The following is a 24,714-nucleotide window of genomic DNA, read 5'->3' on the forward strand; positions in this document are numbered from 1 at the left end:
TCAGGGGTGGGGTTTGACATGTGGGCGGTATGTGCAGTGTTAAGTGCCAGTTCTAACTGAGCTAGTTCACGCCTCGAGTCTCGTTTGGTATGCACCTGTTACAACGCATTTTTTACTCCGCACTACCATTACAACGCGACTTTTACAACGCATACCATTACAACGCATTGCGCTGGGGGGCGCTCTAGGATAGGGAATAAGTATAATTTACTATCCAACACCTTCCCTAGGGTCCACGGGGACTGGAGTTAGAATAGTAAATTATACTTACCACTATCCAGCACCCCAAAGCGCTATGCGTTGTAATGGTATGCGTTGTAATGGTCGCGTTGTAATGGTAGGTAGTTGTAACGGTATGCGGAGTAACGTCATACATCCGTCTCGTTTGTGCCCTGTAATAGCCGCTATGGCTGCGCCGCGCAGGACTGTTTTGTATGCCTCCCAGAGTATTGAAGGCGAGGAAACCGTCCCTGTATTTTCTACAAAATAGTGCGATGTGGCCGTTTTAAGCTTCTTCCTGATACCAGGGACTGTTAAGTAGTTGGGATAAATTGAATAGAGCCTGGCGCGCTTCCTGTCTTTAGACGTAATATGGAGGGACACAGGGGAGTGGTCAGATATACCTCTGGGCAGGATTTCTAGTCTGTCTACTGATCCCAGTCCCACCCCCAAAAAGAAAAAGTAGTCAATGCGCGAGAGACTGTTGTGTGTAGAGGAGTAGTGTGTGTACTGAGTCGCTGTGGGGTTCAGGCAACGCCAGACATCTGTGAGGCCTAGTGCGGTCAAGAAACCAGGAAGTGCGGAAGTCCCCCTCCGTCGGTCCCGTATGGGAAAGGTGTCTAGTAAGGGGTCCGTTATGGCATTGAAGTCCCCCCCAATGATCATGTCTCCCTCAGGGAGGTCAAGAAGGAATTGGCCCAGCGCTGGCAGCGCCGTTGAGTGTAGTGCCGGGGGGATGTACACGGACACCACGTTCCCTTCCCACTGGCCAGACAGTGCCGCAAATCGACCCTGATCGTCCGTCTTGCGACTTTTAACCATGAAGGAGGAGTTCTTTTTGAGGAGTATCCCAGTGCCCCTAGACCCTGTAGTGAATTCTGCATGTACCGCCATGGCATACCCACGTCTGTCCAGCGCTTTGCACGTTGATCCAGCCAGGTGCGTTTCTTGCAACATTACCAAGTCAGGCCCGTGGCGCTTGACGGTTTGGATGACCAGGCCCCTTTTAATTTTATCCCCCAGGCCCCTAACGTTCCACGTGAGCAGTTTCATGGGGGGCACCCCTGTCACTGGCTGGTCGCCCTCAGCGGGTGCATCTCGATCCTGACGGGCCATTCAGGTATATATCTAGCGGTATTGATGTGTGGAAGTGGATTGTGACATATGTGCAATGACTTGTGGGGCCTGGTGTAGTACCGTTGCCCATACTGAAGTGACGATGACAGAGAACATTAACCATAACATTACAACTCCCCCCACAGCCCCCCCCCCCCTGCCCCCTCCCTGCTCCCCTGCACCACGGACGAACTCCCGCCCGCTTCCCCAACATTGCAGAGTGCTTCATCCCATCCCTGTTCATCTTACTTGCTCGTGGGGTTGGTGAGCCCCCTACAGGCACCGGCCAATGCCCGCCCTACTCAGCTCCATCGGCATCAAGGTCCCAAGGGCTATAAACATGCTGTCCCACCTGCAGCCCATTCAAGTCAGCCCTGAACAGGTTGTCCAGAGTCAAGTGAATCCCTTTCGAGATCTGATTCCAGTTCCGTTGCATCTTCCCCGTTCGCGGGGCTGCCGGACGGATGATCTGCCGGCCCTCCGCTGCGTTGGTGTTGCCTTTCTCTGTGTGGGCGTTGGGGTTTGCCCACTTGCCTCCAGCCATCAAGCCATTCTCTAGCTACCTCAGGTGTGTCAAAGAACCACGTCTTTCCTTCAGCCACTAAGCGCAGTTTGGCGGGGAATAGCATTGAGTATGGAAGGCCCTTGTCTCGCAGTGTCTTCTTCACATCCGTGAACGATTTCCTTCGCCTAGCCACCTCTGCCGTGTAGTCCGGTAAAAAGGCCAAAGTTGAGTTTTGAATCTTTACAGGTGGAGAGACCCTCGCCGCCTGCAGGATTGCGTCCCTGTCTCTAAAGTTGAACAGTCTAGCCAGTACTGGTCGCGGGGTAGCGCCCGGCTTAGCCGCTCCACCCGGAACTCGGTGTGCCCGTTCTACAGAAAAGAAGTGTGATAGGCCTTTAGGTTTCAGCTGGGTTTTGATTAGGTCCTCAACGTACAGATCCATTGCGGCTTTACCTTCCGATTCCGGCAGGCCCAGGATGCGGACGTTGTTTCTCCGGGAACGCCCTTCCTGATCGTCGAGTTTCTCCTGCAACTGTTTAGTGACCCTTTCCATGCGTTCCATGGCTACTTGCAGGTCTGAGGTGTCCTCTATGAGTGACTTCGTGACCACTTCCACTTGGGACACTCTTTCCGCCATTTTCCTGAAGTCTGCTCGGAGCAGAGTCACCTCGGAAGAGATGGAGCCCACTGTCGTCCGGACCTCGGTAAGGGTTTTCATGACGTCCTCTAAGGTCACCTTCGGGGTCCCGCCTGTTTCTGGGGCTGTTCCAGCAGAGTGGCGGCCGCCACTCTGGGAGTGTCCATTCTGGCTGTACGCAAACTTATCTAGCTTCGCTTGGGTCGACGCACTCCTTGTACCCTTGCCCGCCATGTTGTTGTGCTGGTGGGGGGAGTAAAATCACTTGGTCGCCGGGTCGGTCTTGTCTTATGAGGTGCGTGGTATCTCCGGTCGCCAGGCGGTCAATTGTGTGCCCCACTGGAGTCAAGGGGGCACCGTATGCCTTCCACAGGGCCCAGGCAAGGTGCTGCTGGCGTCCGTGACGATCGGCCTGCCGGCCCGTAAGGCGGTCTTGCGCGGCTCAGTGCCCTGCCACTCCTTCCCTTCGCGCTCCCTGTAGCGCTGCTAGGCGCTGCGTCGCTGTTGTTCCACACAGGAGGCACCCCGCGGAATATACCTGAGTCCCTCCGCGTAGTGGTGTAGCCTCGTTAGGATGGGATCGCTTGTGCAGCAGAGTGGCACATTAGGTGGGCACCACTGTAAAAGCCCTCACACGATGCCTCCCTTTCCCCAGGATATTGGGGTTCAAACTGGCCCCCCGCTGATTCGGGGCGTAATTCGGGTCGGTAGCAGCGTGGGGGGACGGCAGGGCCCCCTGTTCAGACCGCAGCATGTACGGCGCGTCCGGCCGCCTGACCTTCTCAAGATGGCGCCTCCCGGAGCTTCGAGAGACCCTCGCTGTCTCTGGCGATCGCGCTGCCTCCGGATGACACCCGCAGTTAACCTAGGTCCCCACAGTCCCTTCGGGGTATACAGAAGCGGGCGCCGGGCAGGCGGCGTGCGGCAGTACCTCTTGTGATAGAGTCCGGTTGTGGTCGGCTGGCATCACAGCGCCCCGGCCGAGGAGGACGAGCTTCCGCCCGGGTTCGCTGGCTATTTCAGGCCGGTACGTCCAAGCAGGCGCAGGCCGTCGCACGTTGCTGCAGGATGGAGCAGTTCCCGGCGGCCGATCGCCACCAGGATCGGATCTAGCAGTGCCGCTCGGTTCCCCGAGCCGATGTCGCTCCTTCGAGCGGGTGTAAGACCGGATCAGTGTGCGGATTTATGATGCAGGCCGGTTAACCTGGAGGAGCTCCCGCTTCAAGCTGCCGCCATGCTCGGCAGTTGGCCACGCCCCCCTATTATACCTCTTTTAAATTTCTTTATTTATCTCTCACTGATTTCAGATTATTGGAAGGCCATATTAAACAGCATCAACATACAAATGGAGAAAACATACCAAGGAAGAGACAGAGGTCAATGAATTCACAAGTTCATGATGCATTAATTACTATGCTTGTAATAGCATGATCCGATTTAGCATACTTCTACCAAATGAGATTACACAGGGTACAACAATATCCTGTTTTGTTGTATGGTTGGGAATATTTAAATATAGAGGTTTGTTTCTTTTGATTCACAGGACATCTTCTGAAGAAGGACCCAACAGGGTCCAAAATGCATTGGGGAATGGGAAAGGAAACATAAACAGAATGATATAGGAATAAAATAAATTGTGCACGACACATTGTGAATGAATAGGATTTCATATCATGAGATTGTGAAATTTCAGAACCACATAGATGAAACAGGAAACCTGACTGGGTACCGCACAGGGGAGACACGGTCCTATCCCAGACATGTGCACAGACTTCTGAGATTTGCACGCAAGATCAGAAGGTGACTCTAGGAAAGCCACAAAATAGTGAAATATTCCAGTTTATTAAGTAGTACGGTATAAGCAGGAGTGTTGCGGGCTTTCCAAAGAAAATTACATTACCTAAAAGAAGGAGCACAAGATACACTGGACCAGCCTGATACTTACCCACCAGTCTTGCTGAGGAACTCATCCAGAGAGGGGCCATGCCGTCCAAGTGGGTCATCCGGAATCATGAAAATGTCTCCAACAAAGGTGAACTGCAGAAGTCTGGGTGGAGGAAGAATGGGAAAAGAGGTCAGACCACAGAGATGACATGTATGTGGAGTTGTGAAAATAAACAGTTTATGAAGCAGGGGGCAGGATAGATTACAGAAGGGTTTGAAGGAGATCGAATGAAGCATATCCAGAATGATGAGCGAATGGTACAAACCCAGCTCAGACTCACTCAGATGAACTCACCCTAGTGCCCTGCCGAGGCTTATTTAGTGGCAGTGATCACAGTAAGGACCACACCCTATTCAGAATCATTCATGCAGTGCTAGACTCATCGTTGAGCAATAGGAATGGCTGGTTGTACCAAACACTGACTCACCAAGAGTTGATCTCATCGCTACTGCCTAAACTGGATACAGCCCTACTAACAATCTCCAAAGCTGGCTACTTTTGGCCTTTGCACACATTCAAAGAGAGTTGGTTTTACCTGTAGTGACCAGAGTATGAATCACTCCATACAAGACATGATCAAAGCTGGATTCACACCAAGATCATACTCAGAGTCGCCCAGAATAGAGTTCAAGAGAGGACACCAATGCCTGCTCACAATCGCCTTGTACGGAAAAGAGTATAGACTAGTCTTGCTCAGACTCACAAGGAGCTAGTCTCACCCTAGTGATCAAGAGGGGATGCCAAGTCTGCTTAACGCTCCGCTTTCAGGACTAAGATAGAGCATAAAACCTACTTACTCTTGCCAGTACAGAGTTCACATTTAGTGACCTTGGTAAAGACTGGGCCCAGGAATTACCCATAGCTCACCTAGAGGTTGTCTGGCTCTCCCAACATTTTTCAGACATACGTCAGATAGTAGATAAATAAAATAAAATCTAGGTGTCTGTATCTACTGTCCTGATGCTCTTTCCTACTGACGCTCTTCTCATATTGCAACACTCATGAAGAACTTTACTATAGAACCCCATCATTAGCTCTACCCCGCTCTTTAGCACCCCCTACCCCAAACACATTAATCACAAGATATTACTTTAATGCACTATACCCAAACGACCACATTCCAAAAGTCCCTGTCGTCTCTGTCATCTTTGTTCAACTGTTTGTTAATTGCGTCTTTTGTGCTTAGGAGCCATTCAAAGACTAAATATGTGGTAAGGTAAGGGATAGAAACTGAGCAATAGGGGAATCTACTCAAAAGAGGAGACGAGGTGGGAGGTTTAAAGGGGGATGAGAGATGGGAGGCGTCAGATGGCTTTAACTATAATTCAGAAAATGAGGCACGATGCAAGTCCCACACCCAATATAAGAGGGGAGACAGCTCTGAAGACTTGTTGAGGGCATGGAATAGAGAAAAACCTTAATTTCTGGAGGGTGGCAAATGTGGCATTTGTGAAATGAATGAGGTGAATTCTATTCTGTCAGGAGAGGGGCAGAGAAAGAGAAAATGGGTCATGCTCATTTCCATACCTGTGCTTGATGATGTCTTTCCACTTGGGGGACTCCTCCGCACAGTCGCGCAAATTGTCATTCGTCACGATTACTCCCTCTGTCCTCTCTGCCAACTGCAGTAAGAACCTGAGGAGAGGAAACATGGTACTATCAGACAGAACTATCTCCAGGTATTAGGGCTCAAGAGCTCTCCCTGTCCTCATTATTACTGGCTCACCGCAATCACACCATTATAGATATATCTTCAGGGCGAGAACCCAACTGATCTACCTTTTTCCCAGTTACAGAGTTGCCTTGCTAGTGCCTTCACACCTGCTAATAATGCGGAAAACACATTGCTTTCTGTTGAGATGAAACGGGGAAGACAGGAGATGGTTTTATAACATTTATTGCAGAGAGATGAATCTGGCATCCAAGACCCTCGACGATCTGACAGAAACAGCCAAAGGTCGAGTCTTGTCAACCTCACATTCTAGATCACAGAACACAGGGCGTTCTACAATGAGGTAAGGTAGAAGGGCACGAGGACATTGAGGTGAGTATAGATAACAACTACATAACACATCCTCTTCCCTAATGAAAGAAATAGATAAAAACACATTAAAGCTCAGCATGCAAATAAACAAAACTTACCCTTGACCAATCTATTGGCCCTCTCAACAATGCCATTACCCATAGGGTTGTACAAAGATGTGCAGGAGTGTTTAACACCCCAACGTTCAAGAAAGCAGCGCATCTCACCGAAGGTCAATTGTGTCCCATTGTCCGTCAACAAAGAATGAGGAACACCCTCTTCAAAGAAAGTTTTCTCCAAGACTTCAATAGTAGAAATGGTAGTGATTTCCCTGACAAATTTCACAATTAGCCATCGAGAATGCACATCCACAATGACAACAGCAAAGCGGAAATCCATAGTAAGATCCGACATAGGTCCAATGAAATCCAGACAAATAACATGCCAGGGTTTACCAGGATAAGGGATGTGACCAAAATTCTTTTGAGCACCAATTCTTAATCTTTTCTCACTAGCTTTGCATAACAAACACCCTTCAACCCAACCACGAATTTGGTCATCCATAGCAGGCCACCCAAACTCTTGTTTGACTCTTTTTATAGTCATTCCTTGGCCAAGATGCCCCTCATGAGCATTCTTGAAAATTTGAAAACGCAAACCAGACGGAGGCACAAACCTCTCACCACGCAAAATAACCTCCTCACCACATACAGAAAGCTCATCCAGCAGCTTCCAAAACGGCCTTAGAGGGACTGAAACCACACTTTCCCGAACAGCACCATTCCTGATCAGAACAATAACTTGTTTTAAAACCTTGTCATTTTGCATCTCTTTAACCCATTGTTCCATAGAAAAGGTACTGATAGTAGTCCCACTGATCTCATTCACACAGACAACAGCTTCCTCAGAGGAAAGCTTATCCACCAAGGCTTTATCAACAACTTCCCAATCCAAAGACAATCTGGATAAACAATCAGCCTGCGAGTTCCTCCATCCTTGAATAAATACCACATCCTAGGAAAATTCTTGCAACCTAGCTGCAAACCGAGCTAAAAGGGCAGATCCTTTGCCCGCACCACCAGCCGATAGAATCTTCATTAGAGGTTTATGATCTGTTTTCAAACAAAAACGTGATCCCCACAGATATACTCTAAAGTGCTCAGTACCCCATGCAGCCGCCAGAGCCTCTTTCTCGATAACTGAATAATTCCTTTCAGTTTGTGTCAAAGTCTGTGAAGCGAATGCAATAGTTCTCTCCACCCCCTTATGAACTTGGGAGAGTACCGCACCTAAACCTGTAAGGCTAGCATCAACAGTCAAAATAGTTTTGCAATTAGAAGTGAATGGAGCTAAAATTCCAGCCTGACAAATCTTCTCCTTTATACTTGAAAACGCAAATTGTTGTTCCTTGGCCCAACAAAATTTAGCACCTTTGCACAACAAACATCTCAAAGGTTCCACAACATCAGCAAAGGATCTCACAGATTTCGAATAATATTCGACTAATCCTAAGAAAGAGCGCAATTGCTCCTTGTCCTTGGGATGAGGAGCATGTCTAATAGCCAACAACAAATCATGCTTGGGAGTAAAACCCCTACTAGAAACAGTGTAACCTAGATATTCGATTTTCTCAGTCAAAAACTTACACTTGTCTTTGTTGACTGTCACACCAATGTGCTCCAAATTCCAAAGTACTTGTTTCAACACAGCATTATGTTCCTCCACAGTTTTACCTGAAATTAAGACATCTTGAAAAAATATGACCCCTTTGATGTCTTTAAACAAACCACTCATCATCCTCTGAAAAACACTCGCCGCCGAGGCTAAGCCAAACGGCATGCGAGTAAATTGGAAAGTGCCTTCCGAGGTGATGAACGCTGTAAGTGCTTTGGAAGAAGGGTGGAGCTTAATATGATGGTATGCACTCCTTAAGTCGATTTTTGAGAAAAATTTAGCATTACCAATTGACTGCAATAATTCGTTAATATTAGGCAAAGGAAAAGTATCCATTACAATATCTCTATTAAGAGATCTTAAGTCAATGCAAAATCTCAAACGGCCTTCCGCCTTAAGGGTCAAAACGACCGGAGAAATCCATGTTGAAGCTTCAATAGGTTCTATCACACCAGAGTTTAGAAGGTCATTCAACAAATCCTTAAGTTTACCTCTAACAGCAAAAGGAACTCTTCTGAGTTTGTGTTGAACAGGAGATGCATTAGACTTAAGAATGATTCTATGCATATACCCCTTTACACAACCTAGTCTATCTTCAAAACCCCTGTGGGCATTTTGAAGAATCTGATCAAGCTGAATATCTTCATCAACAACCATAATTTGGTTAGGTGCCCTGGGATTGATAATAATATTTAAGTCAAACTGGTGCATCCACCCAAGAATGGGAGGACCATCCCTGGATACATACACCTTGCCTTAAACACACCTAGAACCACATTTTATGAGACCTTTCATAAAACCTAGTATGTCAATAGGTTGGCCCTGATAACTCACAGGATTAATATCCTTGATAGACAAGGTAATATCATGCCACAATGAGTTAAAAATAGATTCAGGTATGATAGTAAACATAGAGCCAGAATCTACCATCAGGGAAACATCCTTGCCGCAAACATTAAAGTTGGCAGGAGGTCTAATTAGTCTCCGAGAATCAACTTCAGAGACCAAACTGAGATCTAAATCTTCACCCAAAGCTAGAATTCTTTTGGTCATATGAAGTTCTTGAACAACATTGACTTTTGATTTAGACTTCTCAGAAGTTTCTGAACTTTTGCACATACGAGAATAATGGCCCTTACGACCACACTTGTTGCAATTCTGATCTAAAGCATAACATTTTTTTAAATCAGAGGAATGATACTGACTACCACAATGAGAACATTCCTTGTTTCTAGATTTGGCAACATTCCCTGAAAAACGTCCCACTCTTCTTTTTGCGACTACATTAACATCGCACTCATCTTCAACACTGGTGCTAGCAATTTCATTAGATGACCTGTCTTTTTGACTTATTTCCTTAATGCAAATTTGTGATTCTTCAATGACTTTGGCTAAGTCTATGGCTTCCTTAAGTGTGGGATTCTTCGCAGCCCATAGTCTCTCCTGAATTTTTTTATTCCTACATTGTACAACCAACTGGTCACGAATAAATTCCGCACACATGTTGTCAAACCTACATTTCACAGAAAGTTCTCTCAATCTGGAAATAAAATCATCAATACTTTCATTCTCAAGTTGGGGTTGGGTATAAAACTTATACCTAGCCATAACAACATTGACTTCTTTAGCAAATCGGATTTCTAATCTCTTAATGGCCTCAAAATATTAATTGTCCATAGGTTGTCCATTGGGACCCATAGCAACAGGAAGGTATTTAAAAAAACGTTGACCCTCACTCCCCAAAGCACTCAAAAGAAATTTCCTTTTTCCTAGCAGGAGAAAAATTTGCCCCATCCAAAGCTACAATATAATTTTCCAAAATACATAGCCAATCTTCCCAAATAATCTTAGGAGGACCAGAAGTAGATAGAAACAAAGGGGGCATGATAACATTCGAATTGGACTCAGCCATTGTAAAACAAAAAGAGAAAAAAAAAAAAGGACAGGTGTGCAAATCACCGTGAGCGTGTTGCACAGAAGGTAATATTCACACCACACTGCAAAGCGTCACTGTATCAAGAAAAATGGCACTTTGTTGAAGAAACCAAAAATCGGAGAGGATATTCACAGCATACTGCAAAGCGTCATTGAGTTAAGGAAAACGTTCACTGTGTTGAAGAAATCAAATCTCAAAGAGGTAAACAAGTTCAGACTAAAGGTGTGCAGATCACCGTGAACGTACTGCACAGGAGAGCAAAAAAAAAAACAGGAGGAATACCTTGAAGTTTTAAGGAAGAAAATAGTTGAGATCGAACTGTTTCACTCGCAGGTCCATCAGGAAACAGCTCCGAAACACGAGTGAAATAGACAAGCCAAATCCAAGATGGCCGCCCGTAGCGAGACGTGTGATGACACACGCACGAATACGCAAACAAAGCACGCAAATACTGCGCTGTGCGTTCCACGCTAGAAGAAAGCATTCCAGCTACGTAGTGGTTGATGACGTAGCACAGCAACGGTTGGCTTGAGCTCGAGCGTATAAGCTCACTCAGCAAATCCCTCGGCATGGATTCCCAAAAATAAACTTAAGATGGGAAAAGTACCTTCAGGGAAAATAACGGACATCAGAGCCAAACCATGCTGGAGTTGAAACTCTAAACCTCAAACAAAATCATCAACGGAGGCTGGAAACCAGGCGTGCAGCGCAGGGACACCAAGACTCTCTCCAGGATACGTCGAGGAAAACCAAGCGTCGCCAAAAATGTTGAGATGAAACGAGGAAGTCAGGAGATGGTTTTATAACATTTATTGCAGAGAGATGAATCTGGCATCCAAGACCCTCGACGATCCGACAGAAACTACCAAAGGTCAAGTCTTGTCAACCTCACATTCTAGATCACAGAACACAGGGCATTCTACAATGAGGTACGGTAGAAGGGCACGAGGACATTGAGGTGAGTTTAGATAACAACTACATAACACTTTCCAACCTTCGCAATCAGGACACCATGGTCAGCACAGACAGAGCTCCCTATAGTTAGTCACAGCTGAGGAACAACAGTCCAGTTAGCCTTACCAATAAAAGAGTCACCAGCATATCACAATGTGATGCAAACGGCCTTTCTGCCTCTCTTACAAAGTACACTTCAGGCCAATAAACACAAAAAGGATCGAAAGTAAGGCAATACACCTGCTATCCATACATTATAGACATCGACCATCATAGTAAAGTAAAATCTACCTATGGGTAGTAGAAACCTAATGGCTTTACATTTGCCGTGCCAAGCAGATATATGTCCTGCAATGTCAGGGCAAGTTCTACTGCTTAGAAACCAAAAGGTCAGTCCCATCTTGCCCATATACACTCATCCATATCCACCTACAGTGATCGACCCTGCCATCCTCAACAAGTCCATCATCCTTTCTGTCGCACAGACATCAGCCAGACTTAATTAAAACTCCCTCTAGAAGTTGTATTGCCAAAAGCAAAACGATTGAGTCCTTTTCCTGTGATGCAGGCTGCAAATCTGTATTTTCCATTTATATTAACCTATAAATCCATCCATCAACCCATCAATCCAAAAGCTGATTTTGTCTAAAAGGTAATCATCCACCTGCCAACTGATCAACCCTTCCTTTTAACAACTGATCAATCCATCTATGCAATAATCAAATATTAAGCAAGAAATCGATTCATTGATCCATTTATACCTCAATCCAAACTCAAGTTGTTCTGGTTTGGAATCTATTATTATTTGTGTTATGCCTTTTGAATCCCAGATTTTCAATACCAATTCTGGGGGGTATAGGGTCTCTTCCAGGGGATCGTCATACATAGTCATACGAAATGGACAGCCTTACACAGGGAAAAGTCAAACCTACACACAGGATCCATAAACTTCTCCTTATGAATAAAAAACAATTTAAAACAAAAATCTGTGTTTTCACCATCGTATCTTAAAGCAGTATTGGCAAAACTGTGTTTATTAGCTATAAAAATAAGTATAATAAATAAAAAATATCACTAGATTGAGAACAGTGACTGAAAGGAGTTTGTTACTTACCTGTAAGCGTCTATACATAGCGTTTAGTGCTGCAGATTCACGTGCTATACACACTCCTGCCATCTAGTGTTAGACTCGGGCTTTACAACTTGTTTTTCTCAAAGTAGTCTTTATCGCTGATGCGATGGCGATCTCCTCCTTTTCTAGAGAATTTGTTAAGATTGTTCATTTTTAGGTCTCGCCTAGGCAGCGCTTGCACGGTCTCGTTGAGACATGCTGTATTGAGGTATGGAATTGAAGCTCCGCCCACTCTACACCCATATTTTTTATTGGCTTGCATCATTGTCCTTTGTAAATGGTGGCTTCTGATTTGTTAATAGGCTTATTAGTCCCTCCTTAGTGCCTCCCGGTCTTCTGTTGTTATCTCCCATGAGGACTGGCCCTTTCACGTTTGTCCTACCTTGTGAGCTTTCATTATCATTTCTGAGAGCTATTTACTTAATTATTGTACACAGCACTCATCAATGTCTGCCGCTTTAAAAAAAAAACACAATTTGGGCGATCGGCCGAAGTGAGCCTACCTTTTCCCCAGCAAGCGCGTGATTCATCTGATCCCCGCACCGCTCTGCAGAAGTCCGGTGTCAAATACTGTTCACTAATAACATTTCTGTCAGTTTTTTTTATTTTATTTTTATTATAGCGATCTGCCAAAGTGAGCCTTCCTTTTCCCCAGCAAGCACGGGGCTTCATCTGACCCCTGCGCCTCCCACTGATTTTTTTTTACATAGGAACCTCTTTCCATGCAAGAGACAACATGCGAACATCACCCCCCCCTCCTCTACGCCTGTATGAACCTGCCAGAGTACAGCACGATGTGCTGCCTACAACTAAATAACGAATGTGTTTTTCTTTATTGTTTATGGTTCTTTTAACTCCTTTTCCAGATAGGGCTTGGGTGTCTTTTAGGCTTTTTTAGTAGCCCCTGACGATACTTAGGCTTCTTTTCAAAGGGCTGTGCTTGTTCCAGTCACCCTCCCACCATCCACCCACCCTTAACCCCCTCTTTCCTTTTGTTACTTTGTACGCCGCCCCCAGAGTGCATGGGAAGGGCGATCCCTTGTTGCGGAGATGTGGACAGCACTTTTCTCCATGCAAGTTACAATGCAGGTATACCTTTATTTTTTAATCCACTCTTAAACCATAGGTTTTCAGATTGCACACAGCTTTGCAGCAGAGGTTAGCTCCCTGAGACGGCTCCCGTGCTACCAATGACTGCGCCCCTCTTGCTGGATCCCGGCAATGCTCACAACAGCTGCAGCTTGACTTAATCAATTGACATTATTCGCTGATTAGGTTGTTACTTGTTAGTCTTCATTTTAAACATAGCCTACTTACAAAAACGGGCTGATCAGGTTAAAGCCTCCGCTTTCCTACTGTTGCTGACACTTGTTGCGCAAAGTTCCTTTAAGACAGAAATGTCACTTCACCACAAAATAAACAAGGATAGTTTGCACAATGGCATGCGTGAGCGTCAAACAGCCTATCTCGGTTTCCATTTAAGCTTGGTTAGGATGTGATCTCTAGGCAAGCCGGGTGGTCAAAACGTGTTCACAGAGACATACATGCCACAGCCCGATTTCAAGCCTAATCTCCCACCTCCTGCATGCAAAAACCAATTCCTCGGGGGTTTCAGCTGACAGAGCCTGCCTAGTATTGTATAACATGGTATATGCACTGCCAGACACTTACTCCTGCAGGTCAGAGCTCAACACTTGCATCAGCTCTCTCCGCCTGCCATTGCGCTTTCTCAGTGCTTCTAAAAGGTAAGAAAAAAATTTGCATTTGCGTTTCAAATATCCGTTCATGCAGCAGCACACTTGCAAAACCCATGCATAACAAATTAACCAATTCAGGCCCCATTCTCCGGGGTTTTATTTTTAGAAATCTCCCACTTTTCTTTTCTGATGTGTTGGCATGTATGCCAAGATGTCAGTCACCACGTCTATGGCAAAAAAAAAAACACTTAACCGTCCCCGCCAAGGGCTTACAAATACATAGCATTTGTAGATTAAATGAGTATGAATTACCACTTTAGTCTCCATCGCTATTGCCAGCATCGCCCACCATCTTCGAGAGGCTTCCTTTCATATCGGAATATCCCAGGGTGTAGTAAAGTGTGCCCAGTGCTGCCTTTTGTGTAGTGTTGTTTCATCACAAGCAGCAGATGTCAGTAACACATTTTCTCCTTATTACCGCAGTTATTCCCCTGTTGCATTCTTCCAGTGTAGCGTACATTTTTACCACATGGTTTCAAGCACTTTATTTTTCTTAGCTTCCACTTGATTTTGTGGCAGAGCAGCTGTACTAACTCAAACATCTCTAAGCACATATTCCCCCTCTCTCTTCCCACAACTTTGTGAATCGATAAGTTCTGGGAATGCTCAAAAGTTGTCAGTAAAAAGGAACCTGTCAGAGCTCAAAATTGCAAGGGAAAATAACATTGGAAGTTTCTCTAATTAGACGTTTTGCACACAGAAAGCAAAATCTCCAAAATATATATATTTCAGTAAATTGCATCCTAATTTTCCACAAGCTACAAATTGAATATTCTCTAAATCATAAATGCAATATACACAGCGTGGGCTGGGGTTAATGTGTCTATAAAGGAATGCAGTAGCTTTATTTTTGTCAAAGCAAATTACGTTTTTCAGCTAAATTATTTTAAAGCCTCCATATTTAGAATTACATATAAATGTTCCTAAAAAAATTAGCCGTTTGGGGTTCGGTGATGGGAATAAACTCAAAAATTCCAGGGAGTATGTTCAGGGAAACAAACTTATAACTAACGCAACGCCACTTCTTAGTGCAATATTTAGCTGTATTCACTGGAGAATACTGTATATACTCATGTTATATGTACATTTGGCCTGTAAATGATTGGAACCTGTTGATTAATAGTAGTCGAGTTTCTCTGCACTACGCGAGCAGACCCTATTTCAGTGTAGCCTAACAGAATGAGGGTGACGCTACTTGCACAAATGTATGAAGCCTTCAAGTAAAACAAGACAGGAATGTGATGCAACTATTGGCCTCTCGGTCCTTAAATGTGCATGTTTTTAATGAGTTATTAATATGATACATTTTGGAATCATCGGTTCAATTTAAATAATGGCAAATAACAGTTCATCTCTGGAAAAAAACGCACATAGAAAACAAAGGCAACATGAATCGAGCTTTAGAAAGGAAGTTGTCTTTCTGCAACTGTGTTCCACTATAATGTAACCAATAAGCAGATGAAAACACGGAGTGTTTACTCAGCACACAAGATTAGGCAATCTTTTACCCTATGGTGATTAGGTTGTCCACTAACCTGGGATCTGGGCTCCCAATAGTTAAATGTGCCTGTAATTTCACATGTAATCTCTCCATCCCCCAAACTCCACTCGTCCTTAACTCCTCCCCTTGTGTTATCCCCCACCCCCATAGCCACTACAGTTCACACAGATTGTAACTGCACCTCATTTACTGCCAGCCTTGCTTCTCGTAAGCAACGACTAGAAGGACAAAGTGCGTGTTTACGCACCATCTGCAGGTTTTCAAAACACATACATATAAGACATTGTCATTTACAATCCCAATAGCTCAAACTCTCCCAAATGCAAGACCTATTGCATTGCAAATGCTTGTTTCCCTTGCCATGGGGGCGAGTGCGGTTGGGGCTAGTAAAGCTATTAACTGCTGCTGGACAGGTGTGTAACATGAAGAAACATTTACATATATACAGTGTTCATTAAGTGTACATCTGATTCCACCACATACCTGCTGGGGAGGCAAGAGGAGACATGTAAATCTGCAGTCTTAAATGCTAAAAATAGATGCTTACTAGGTATGTAACATACGTAGCATGTGTAGGCTGCAGATACACGTGCTATGCATAGACTGTAGAGCAGTACTCCTCTTGCGGTGGCTCTAGTCATGAGATGGTGCAGATGTTTGAAATAGCGTCCATAGGACTGTTTGTCCTACAAAAGCTTGCTGCATGGCCTAAACATCTACACAATAATGTTTTATGAATGTGTGTGAATTTGACCAAGTAGCTGCCTTACAAATGTCAGCTAAACGGATGTTTCCCAAGAAAGCCATTGCAGCACCCGTCTTCCTTGCAGAGTGTGCTCGTGAGATGTTACGTAGTGTTCTTTTGGCCTTAATATAACAAATAAGAGCACATTTCACAATCCGGCTTGTAATTCCTTCGTTAGAGATGGCTCTTTTTTTGGACTTGAGAAAGCCATAAAAATCTGTTGTGTTTGTCTAAAAGGTTTAGTTCTCTCAATGTAATACATGTGTGCTCTTTTAACTTTGAGTGTATGAAGAGCCACTTCTGTCACATTGTAAGGCTTAGGGAAGACAACCGGTAAGTCAAGAGTTTGATTCAAATGGAAAGCACAGATAAACTTTGGTAGAAATTTCAGGTTGCTACGAAGATGTACCTTATCCTGGAAAACCTGAAAGTGAGGCTCTTCTATAGTTAGAGCATGGATTTTTTAAACTTTTGTTAGGGAAGTTATAGCCACGAGGAATGCTACCTTTTAAGAGAGGAACTGCAGAGGATAAGAATATACATGCTTCAAGTGTGTGGACATTAAAGCTTGTCAGTATGGCATTTAAATTACACGAAGGTAATGGTGGGGCATGTGGTGGAATAGTTCTTCTTAACTCTTTCTTTAACGACTGGTATACGAAAAAGTGACTGATGTTTGCAGTTTGGCAGGTAAGCTGCAATGGCTGAAAGGTGCAGTTATATGGAAGTGTAAGCTTAGCATGATTTCTGAAGGTCTAGAAGGTAGCAAACTATCAGATGTACCTTAGAAGCACAAGGGCCTTTATACTGAGCTATACAATAGTGTACAAAATGCTTCTACTAGGCTGCATAACAAGCTGTTGTAGTTGAAGCTCTTACCTCCTCTAGAATGTCCATACATTTGGGAGGCAATTGTAGGTATCCAAACTCTACGACTTCAGGAGCCAGATTGCCAGGTTGCGTTATTTGGGGTTTGGATGCCTGAGCCTGCCCTTGCTATGAGTGAGAAGATCCAGTATGTTAGGGAGTTTCTCTGGCGGTACTAGGTATAACTAATAGCATTGTGAACCTCGGATGACTTGCATAGATGGGAGCTATGTGAATCATCTTGAGAGATGCTTGCTTGAATTTCCCGAACAGATATGGAATGGGTGAGAGAGGTAGAAAATTGTATGCAAATATCCCTGACCAGTTCATCCAAAGAGCATTACTCATGGACTGTGGATGTTGGTACACAAGGGAAAAGCTTTGGTGCTTTGCGTTTTCTACGATAGCAAATAAATCTACGTCCAGTGTCCCCCAACGCTGGAACTGCGGAGGACTTGGTGATGAAGTTACCACTTGTGGAGTTGTTGCTGTGTCCTGCTCAACAGGCCTGCTACTGAATTGTCCACTCCCAGAAGGTACTGCTAGATGGGTGTGATGGCAAATAGCCTGGTCAGCTGTAGTGAATGCGTCCCTCCTTGTTTTTGAATGTAGTACACTGCCATCATATTTTCTGTCTGGAGAAGATCAGTCTTTCCAGATATATTGAGAGGAAAGATTTCAGAGACATCTGAATTGCTATAAGCTCCAGCACACTGATGTGGAATTTTTTATTGAAGAGCAGTCCAATGGCCTTGAACTGTGACATCCTGCATGTTTGGGCACCATCCTATGAGTGAGACATCCGCAGTTTAGGCACTTGTGGTACTGGGCCGAAAAGTCTTCATTTTTGGATGTTCTGTGCACCCATCCAGTTCAGGGACTGATGGACCCTGGGCGAAAAACACTAGATACTTCAAATCGCTCCTCACTTGTGACCACTGAGATGCTAGACACTACTGTAATAGGCACATGTATAATCTGGCACTGGGAACTAGTGCTATACAAAAACAATCATGCCCAGAAGACGCATGACCACCCTGACTGGCAGGCGATTATGTGGCTGAAAAAGAGCCAGTTGTTTCTGGAGATTGAGAACCCTCTCGGAATTGGGGTATGCCGTGGCAGAGATCAAATTGAGGATTGCTCTCAAATACAGCTGTTTTTAAAGAGGCTGTAAATGGGATTTTGTGACATTTATTGTGATCCCCAATTTGTGAAAGAGGTGGATTGTGCTCTGTGCTTGAACTCAGCGAGGTATGGAAGACATGAGTTTTGTGCCTTCTTAAATGTGCTGCCACCACTACTAGACATTTGGTAAAAATTCTTGGTGCTGTAGTCACACCAAAAGGCTGAACTTACAACTGGTGATGACAACCACTTACCAGAAACCTGAGGTACCACTGTGTGCAGGAATAATCGGTATATAAAAGTATGCGTCCTTCAGATAGAGCGCCATCATGAAGCTGCCTTCCTGTAGCAGTGATATTACATCTTGTAGTGTCACCATGTGAATTATGTTCTGACAGAATGTAAAGACTGAGATGTCATAGATCCAGTATTGCTCTTAGTGTCCCATCTTTCTTGGGTATCAGAAAGTAGAGGATACACCCCTTTGCTTTGATGACTTTGTGGGACAGGCTCACTGCCCCTTCAATAACAGAGCTTTCACCTCTTTGAGAAGGTGAAGGTGTCGAGGGCTCATCTTTGAAGAAAAACGTTTGGTGGGTGAATGATGAGTTCCAGGCAGACTCTGTCATGAATGATGGATTATATCCATTAGTCTGATGTTATCTCTGCCACAGGTAATGAAACAGTACGTTTGCATAAAGTGGTCGGAGTAGTTTAAAAATTCAAATATACAACACAGTGTAAACCAAAAAACATATCACCATAGATCATAAGCAATTCAAAAAGCGAGTATTTAGTGGACAATATGAACTTTGAGGCGAACAACCAACTGCTGGTGACTATGGACATAGTCTCCCTCTATACAAGTATCCCCCAAACACCTGCCTTGGAATCCATGAAGAAAGCATTGGAAAGAAGATCAAAACCCACCTATGTCCCCACCAAATTCATAATTGACTTACTGGAAGTTGCCATGACTAAAAACTTTTTTGTCTTCCAAAATGACTTCTTCCCTCAGTGCAAAGGTGTAGCAATGGGGGCTACCTTTGCCCCAGACTTGGCAATTCTCTATATGGACGAGTTTGAAACTACTAACATACTCATCAGATAACCCATTCAGGAATAACATCACTGAATGGAGGAGATATATAGACGATGTCCTCCTGATCTGGACTGGAGATGAAAACGAACTGAACAGTTTTTTCTCCTGGCTGAACACCCGGTCGGAATACATTAAGTTCACCATGCAATATGACAAACAGACCATTGACTTTCTAGATATTAGCATCAAAGTTAAAGACAATCACCTCTACGCTACTCTTTTTAGAAAACCAGCCGAACGCAATACCTTGCTGCGCTACACAAGCCATCATACAAGAGGTCTTCGGAATAATCTCCCCTTCGAACAGTTTCTTCGGATCAGAAGAAACTGCTCATTAAAAGAAGACTTTTTCAGGGAATCGGATGACTTGATTAATCGCTTGCTGGAAAGGGGCTATCCAAAGAGGTTGGTGAAAAGAGTAAGAAAGAGAGCATGGTATAATGACCGAGGAACTTTACTCACCCCCAGACACCGTCCGACATCCATGGACAAAATGTTATGTGTCACTACCTACTGCACTAGAAGCAATGAGATCAAACGGATCAGTGGCCATTGGGGATTGATTTCGGATATCATCAAAGTATAAGAAACTCCCATGCATGCTTTTAAAAAAGCTAAAAACATCAAAGTTCAAGTGATACGCTCGTTACTAGATGTCGCACCTAAACAAACAATTCAGACAATGTCGAACCTACCGGAGGTAGTAGGACACTACAAGTCCACTAAGTGCAAGGCCTGCTCCATAGAAACTAGGGGCCAAATGTAGGAAGCCTAATACCGGTCGGTAACGGCCGAAATTACAGAATTTCGGCCGTTACCGACCGGTATTGGGCTTTTCTGATGTAGGGGCCTAATCTAAGGATTTGGTAATTTACCGAATCTGTAATTTAAGGAATCGATAAATTACAGAATTCTTAAATACCGATTCGGTAAATTACCGAATTCCTAATGTAGGGAGCACTTAAATGAGTGATTTTCCCATGTGAGGATTCATTATTTACCACCAACTACAAGTTGACGGTAAATAACGCAAACCCCACAAAAAAGCAATTTCATGCAAATTATTTCAGTGCCATGTGGCAGACATACATGCCCTTAGGGCATGTATGTGTGCCACATGTGCACCCATACACAATTGAGGGGTGCAACAGGGTGTCAAAGTGACACCCTGCCAACCTTCAATGTGTTGTCCTAGAGGAGGTAAGAGCTTCAACTACAACAGCTTGTTATGCAGCCTAGTAGAAGCATTTTGTACACTATTGTATAGCTCAGTATAAAGGCCCTTGTGCTTCTAAGGTACATCTGATAGTTTGCTACCTTCTAGACCTTCAGAAATCATGCTAAGCTTACACTTCCATATAACTGCACCTTTCAGCCATTGCAGCTTACCTGCCAAACTGCAAACATCAGTCACTTTTTCGTATACCAGTCGTTAAAGTAAGAGTTAAAAAGAACTATTCCACCACATGCCCCACCAGTACCTTCGTGTAATTTAAATGCCATACTGACAAGCTTTAATGTCCACACATTTGAAGCCTGTACATTCTTATCCTCTGCAGTTCCTCTCTTAAAAGGTAGCATTCCTCGTGGCTATAACTTCCCTAACAAAAGTTTAAAAAATCCATGCTCCAACTATAGAAGAGCCTCACTTTCAGGTTTTCCAGGATAAGGTACATCTTCGTAGCAACCTGAAATTTCTACCAAAGTTTATCTCTGCTTTCCATTTGAATCAAACTCTTGACTTACCGGTTGTCTTCCCTCAGCCTAAAAATGCGCATCCGCCTAGTAAACAGGAGGAGAGTCAGGCTGGCCCCTCTGGAGTGCCCGACGTTGTCGCTACCATTGACCCAGATGAGTCCCCCAGACGTCAGATGGGGATGGTGATGGGGAACCAGAGCGCTCATGTCGCCCCTCCCACCCCAGCCAACCCTCTCAGGAGGAACCGAGTGGAGATATGATAAACCCGGATGACCTGTTGCATCCTCGTTCCTCTCAATGGGTGCCGGCCCCTAAGGTGGCATCCTATATGGTATCTAGATTGCGCAAGCCCCTAGATCAGGAGGTTCGTAGTTGCCTTCAGGCGGTGTGCCCGCGCCCCACCTTGGAGAGTAAGGTCGCGGTCACACCAGAGATTGACGCCAAGATGACTACCTTTTTGACTAAGTTTGTCAAAGATCCTAAAAAAGGCATTGACGTTCATGGCGAGTGTGCCAAGACAAATTGTTGGACACTGCGGGGCCTTTGGCAAAAATATTAGATATGGCGGAGGATGCCAAAGCCTCGGGTGCCCTGATCTCTCCGGAGACGCTTTTGGGTTGGGCACAGAGAGCGATTATTTTCCTAGGCAATGCCAACGTGGCGATCTCTACTGAGAGGCGTCGGTCCATTCTTATTAAAATAGACCCCAAATTAGGCGAACTGGCCACTTCAGAAGCAGGCCGATTGCGGAAGGGAATCTTTTCGGAGACCCCTTCGTTAAGGAACTTGGTAAATTCGTGAATACTTTCAATTCCTTAGACAAAGCCCAGACGCCAATCAAGCGGATATTTACTCTGCGTGTTTTTGGAGCATCCAGCCGTGGCAGGGGGCGCTCGGCTGGCCGGTCCCAGAACAGAGCCTCCTTCAAGCAAGGCGGGTCCCAGAGGGGGCAATATCAAGATCCCGACACATTTGGGAACTTTTACCTTTCCCCGTCGCCACGGTGGCAGAGGCAGAGGAGACGGCGGATACAACAATCAAAGAGGTGAGAATACAAGGGGTGCACGGTGTGCGGTTGGGGGGCAGACTCCAATGTTTTCTTAACAATTGGTCTTTGCTTACCTCAGACGCTTGGGTTTTACAAACCGTCTGTGGGTTCCGAATAGAGTTCTCAGGCCAGCCCAGTCAACTGTCGACCCAGCCGTATAGCCTTTACCCGAGATCAGAGGATTCTAATAGACAGGGAAATTTTAGAACTACTGAGGAAAGGAGCGATTGCTTATTCTACCCTACACCCACGGGATTCCTCAGCAACCTCTTTTTAGTGGAGAAGCAGGATGGGGGATATCGACTGGTGATAGACCTCAAAGAATTCAATGGGTGGCTCATTTATCGCCACTTCAAAATGGAGGGAATCCACCTCCTGCGGGATCTACTTCAGGAAAGGGATTGGATGGTCCGCCTGGACCTGAAGGATGCCTACCTGACGATCCCAATCTTCGCCCCCCACAGAGGTTTTCTTCAGTTTCAATGGGACTCCCAGACTTTCGAATTCACCTCCCTTCCTTTCGGACTGTCTGCCCCGTAGTGCTTTACCAAGGTGATGAAACCAGTGGTGGAGCGCCTCCGCTCGGAAGGCCTTCGGTTAATAATCTACCTGGACGAAATACTTTTGATGTGCCAGTGTCCACACAAGTTGGTGACCCAGTTGCGGACTGCGGTGACCCTTCTGGAATCGCTGGGGTTTGTTCTCAACGGCACCAAGTCCGACCTCCGTCCGGCTCAGAGAATGCAGTTCCTGGGGTTTATGATCGACTCCGTGGAGGCCAACCTGTCCTTGCCCTCGCGGAAGTTGTCCAAGATCAGACACGAGCTGCGACGCACTCTCACAAGGCCCACGATCCAGTTACTCCATCTGGCCAGGGTGGTGGGCCTTCTGTCGTCCTCGATCCAAGCGATTTTCCCAGGGCCTCTGCACTACAGAGCCCTGCAGCGTCTCAAAGCCTTCCACTTGCGGAAGGGTCTCACCTACTCGCAGGTCGTTCCCCTCATGGACGAGGCCCAAACGGAGTTGCAATGGTGGGTCGACCACATGGAGGCTTGGAACGGCCGAGCCATATTCGGCTCCAAGCCAGACCTGATCATAGAATCCGACGCCAGCGGATCAGGTTGGGGCGCTCGTTGTGGCGACATGTCTACAGGCGGGAGATGGTCATCTTCAGAACAGACACTTCATATCAATTGTCTGGAGCTGATGGCGGGCTCATTTGCGGTGAAGTGCTGGACGAAGGACAAGATCCAGAGTAGCGTCCTTCTCAAGATGGACAATGTGGCGGCGGTACGTTACATCAACCATCTCGGAGGGACTTGCTCCAAAGCGCTGTCCAATCTTGCGTGCGATCTTTGGGAATATTGTCTGTCCAATCAGATATCCCTGTCTGCAGAACACCTACCGGGAACTTCCAATCAAGTGGCGGATTGGTGCTCTCGCCACTGGAAGGATACCAGTTTGTGGCAACTTCATCCCCAGGTCTTCAAGGGGATTCAGGACCGATGGGGTCCGTTCTCAGTGGATCTCTTTGCCTTCCGGCTGGACGCACAACTGAGTCGTTATTACAGCTGGCGTCCGGATCCAGGGGCACTGGCAGTGGATGCGTTCTTACAGGACTGGAGCAAGGAGCAGGGATACGCGTTTCCCCCCTTTGCAATGATCATGAGGTTGTCAACCCAGATGAGGAGACAGCATGCGGACCTGGTGGTAATCACCCTGATATGGAGGTCGCAAGCCTGGTTTCCGGTTCTGATGGAACTTTCCTGGGATTTTCCAATCCCTCTACCCCCGAGTCCCGATCTCCTCAAGGATCCTCAGGGGAATCCCCACCATCTTCTGTCCATAGGCAGCCTCCGCCTGATGGCCTGGTGGGTTACAGGCGACGCTGGCAAGTCCCGGGCCTTTCGCAGGATGCTGTCACGTTACTTGAGAAATCCTGGGCTGACAGCCTCAACAATAGATACAGATCAGCCTGGTCCCGCTGGGGCTGTTGGTGTCTGCGACGACAGGTGGATCAGGTGGGGGCGGATGTTGTCCATGTCCTTAATTTCTTAGCCTCGCTGGCAAAGGAAGGCTTGGCTTATCGTTTAATCAATGTCACGCCTGCCAGCCCTTCCACAGTACGGTAGACATTGCGAGACCTATCCAAGATGGCCGCGTGGTATGGCGCATGTCGAGGGGATCAGGCAGGATACTAAAGCCTGATCTCCCAGCTGCTCTGGGCTTCGCGCTCTAGTTTCCCCGTCGCCAGCTGCGGCGCGTCACTACCGCATAGCCCGTCTCGTTCTTGTTTCCTGTTGAGGGTCTGCCCAGATCGGACCCTTTTCGTTCCTGGATTTCCGAGCAATCCTTTTCCTAAAGGTCCTTTGCCCATATCATTTACAGAAGCTTTGTTGTGCTTCCATGAACCTCGTATCTCAGAGGTTTATGCGTCGGAAAACCGCTTTGCTACAATAATTGCGGTTTTGTTCCGATTCCCCCCTTTTTGTTTTCGTACCTATTCCCAGTGCCGGCTGTCTCCTCTCAGGGTCTTTGGAGGGCCGCTCACCTGCGCTCCTGCGGATCTGTCTCTCGGCCGGACTATTGTTCCGTCGGGGGGCCGGCCTTGCAGGGTGTGGGTGGTTGGTGCTTGCATTGGATTCTGGGAGTTGTGGTCCGCCTGGTGGTACTGTCCTTTTTATTTATTTATGTTTTGATCCCTGTACCTTGTCTACTCGACTGCTC

At 45.8% G+C, this 24,714-nt stretch overlaps 1 protein-coding gene across 1 annotated transcript in view; it reads right to left on the reverse strand.

The window, feature by feature from the left end:
• Nucleotides 1-24,714, reverse strand: part of LOC147715132 (NEDD4-binding protein 1-like) — a 411,610-nt gene that overhangs the window by 39,180 nt on the left and 347,716 nt on the right. Inside the window, exons 5-6 of the mRNA XM_086923616.1 lie at nt 5,950-6,057; nt 4,423-4,524 (exon numbers count right to left, since the gene is read on the reverse strand). Coding sequence (XP_086779742.1) covers nt 4,423-4,524; nt 5,950-6,057 — 210 coding nt within the window. The remainder of the gene's footprint in view (nt 1-4,422; nt 4,525-5,949; nt 6,058-24,714) is intronic.

The sequence above is a fragment of the Lissotriton vulgaris genome, chromosome 5, assembly GCF_964263255.1.
Source record: "Lissotriton vulgaris chromosome 5, aLisVul1.2, whole genome shotgun sequence".
NCBI lineage: Eukaryota > Metazoa > Chordata > Amphibia > Caudata > Salamandridae > Lissotriton > Lissotriton vulgaris.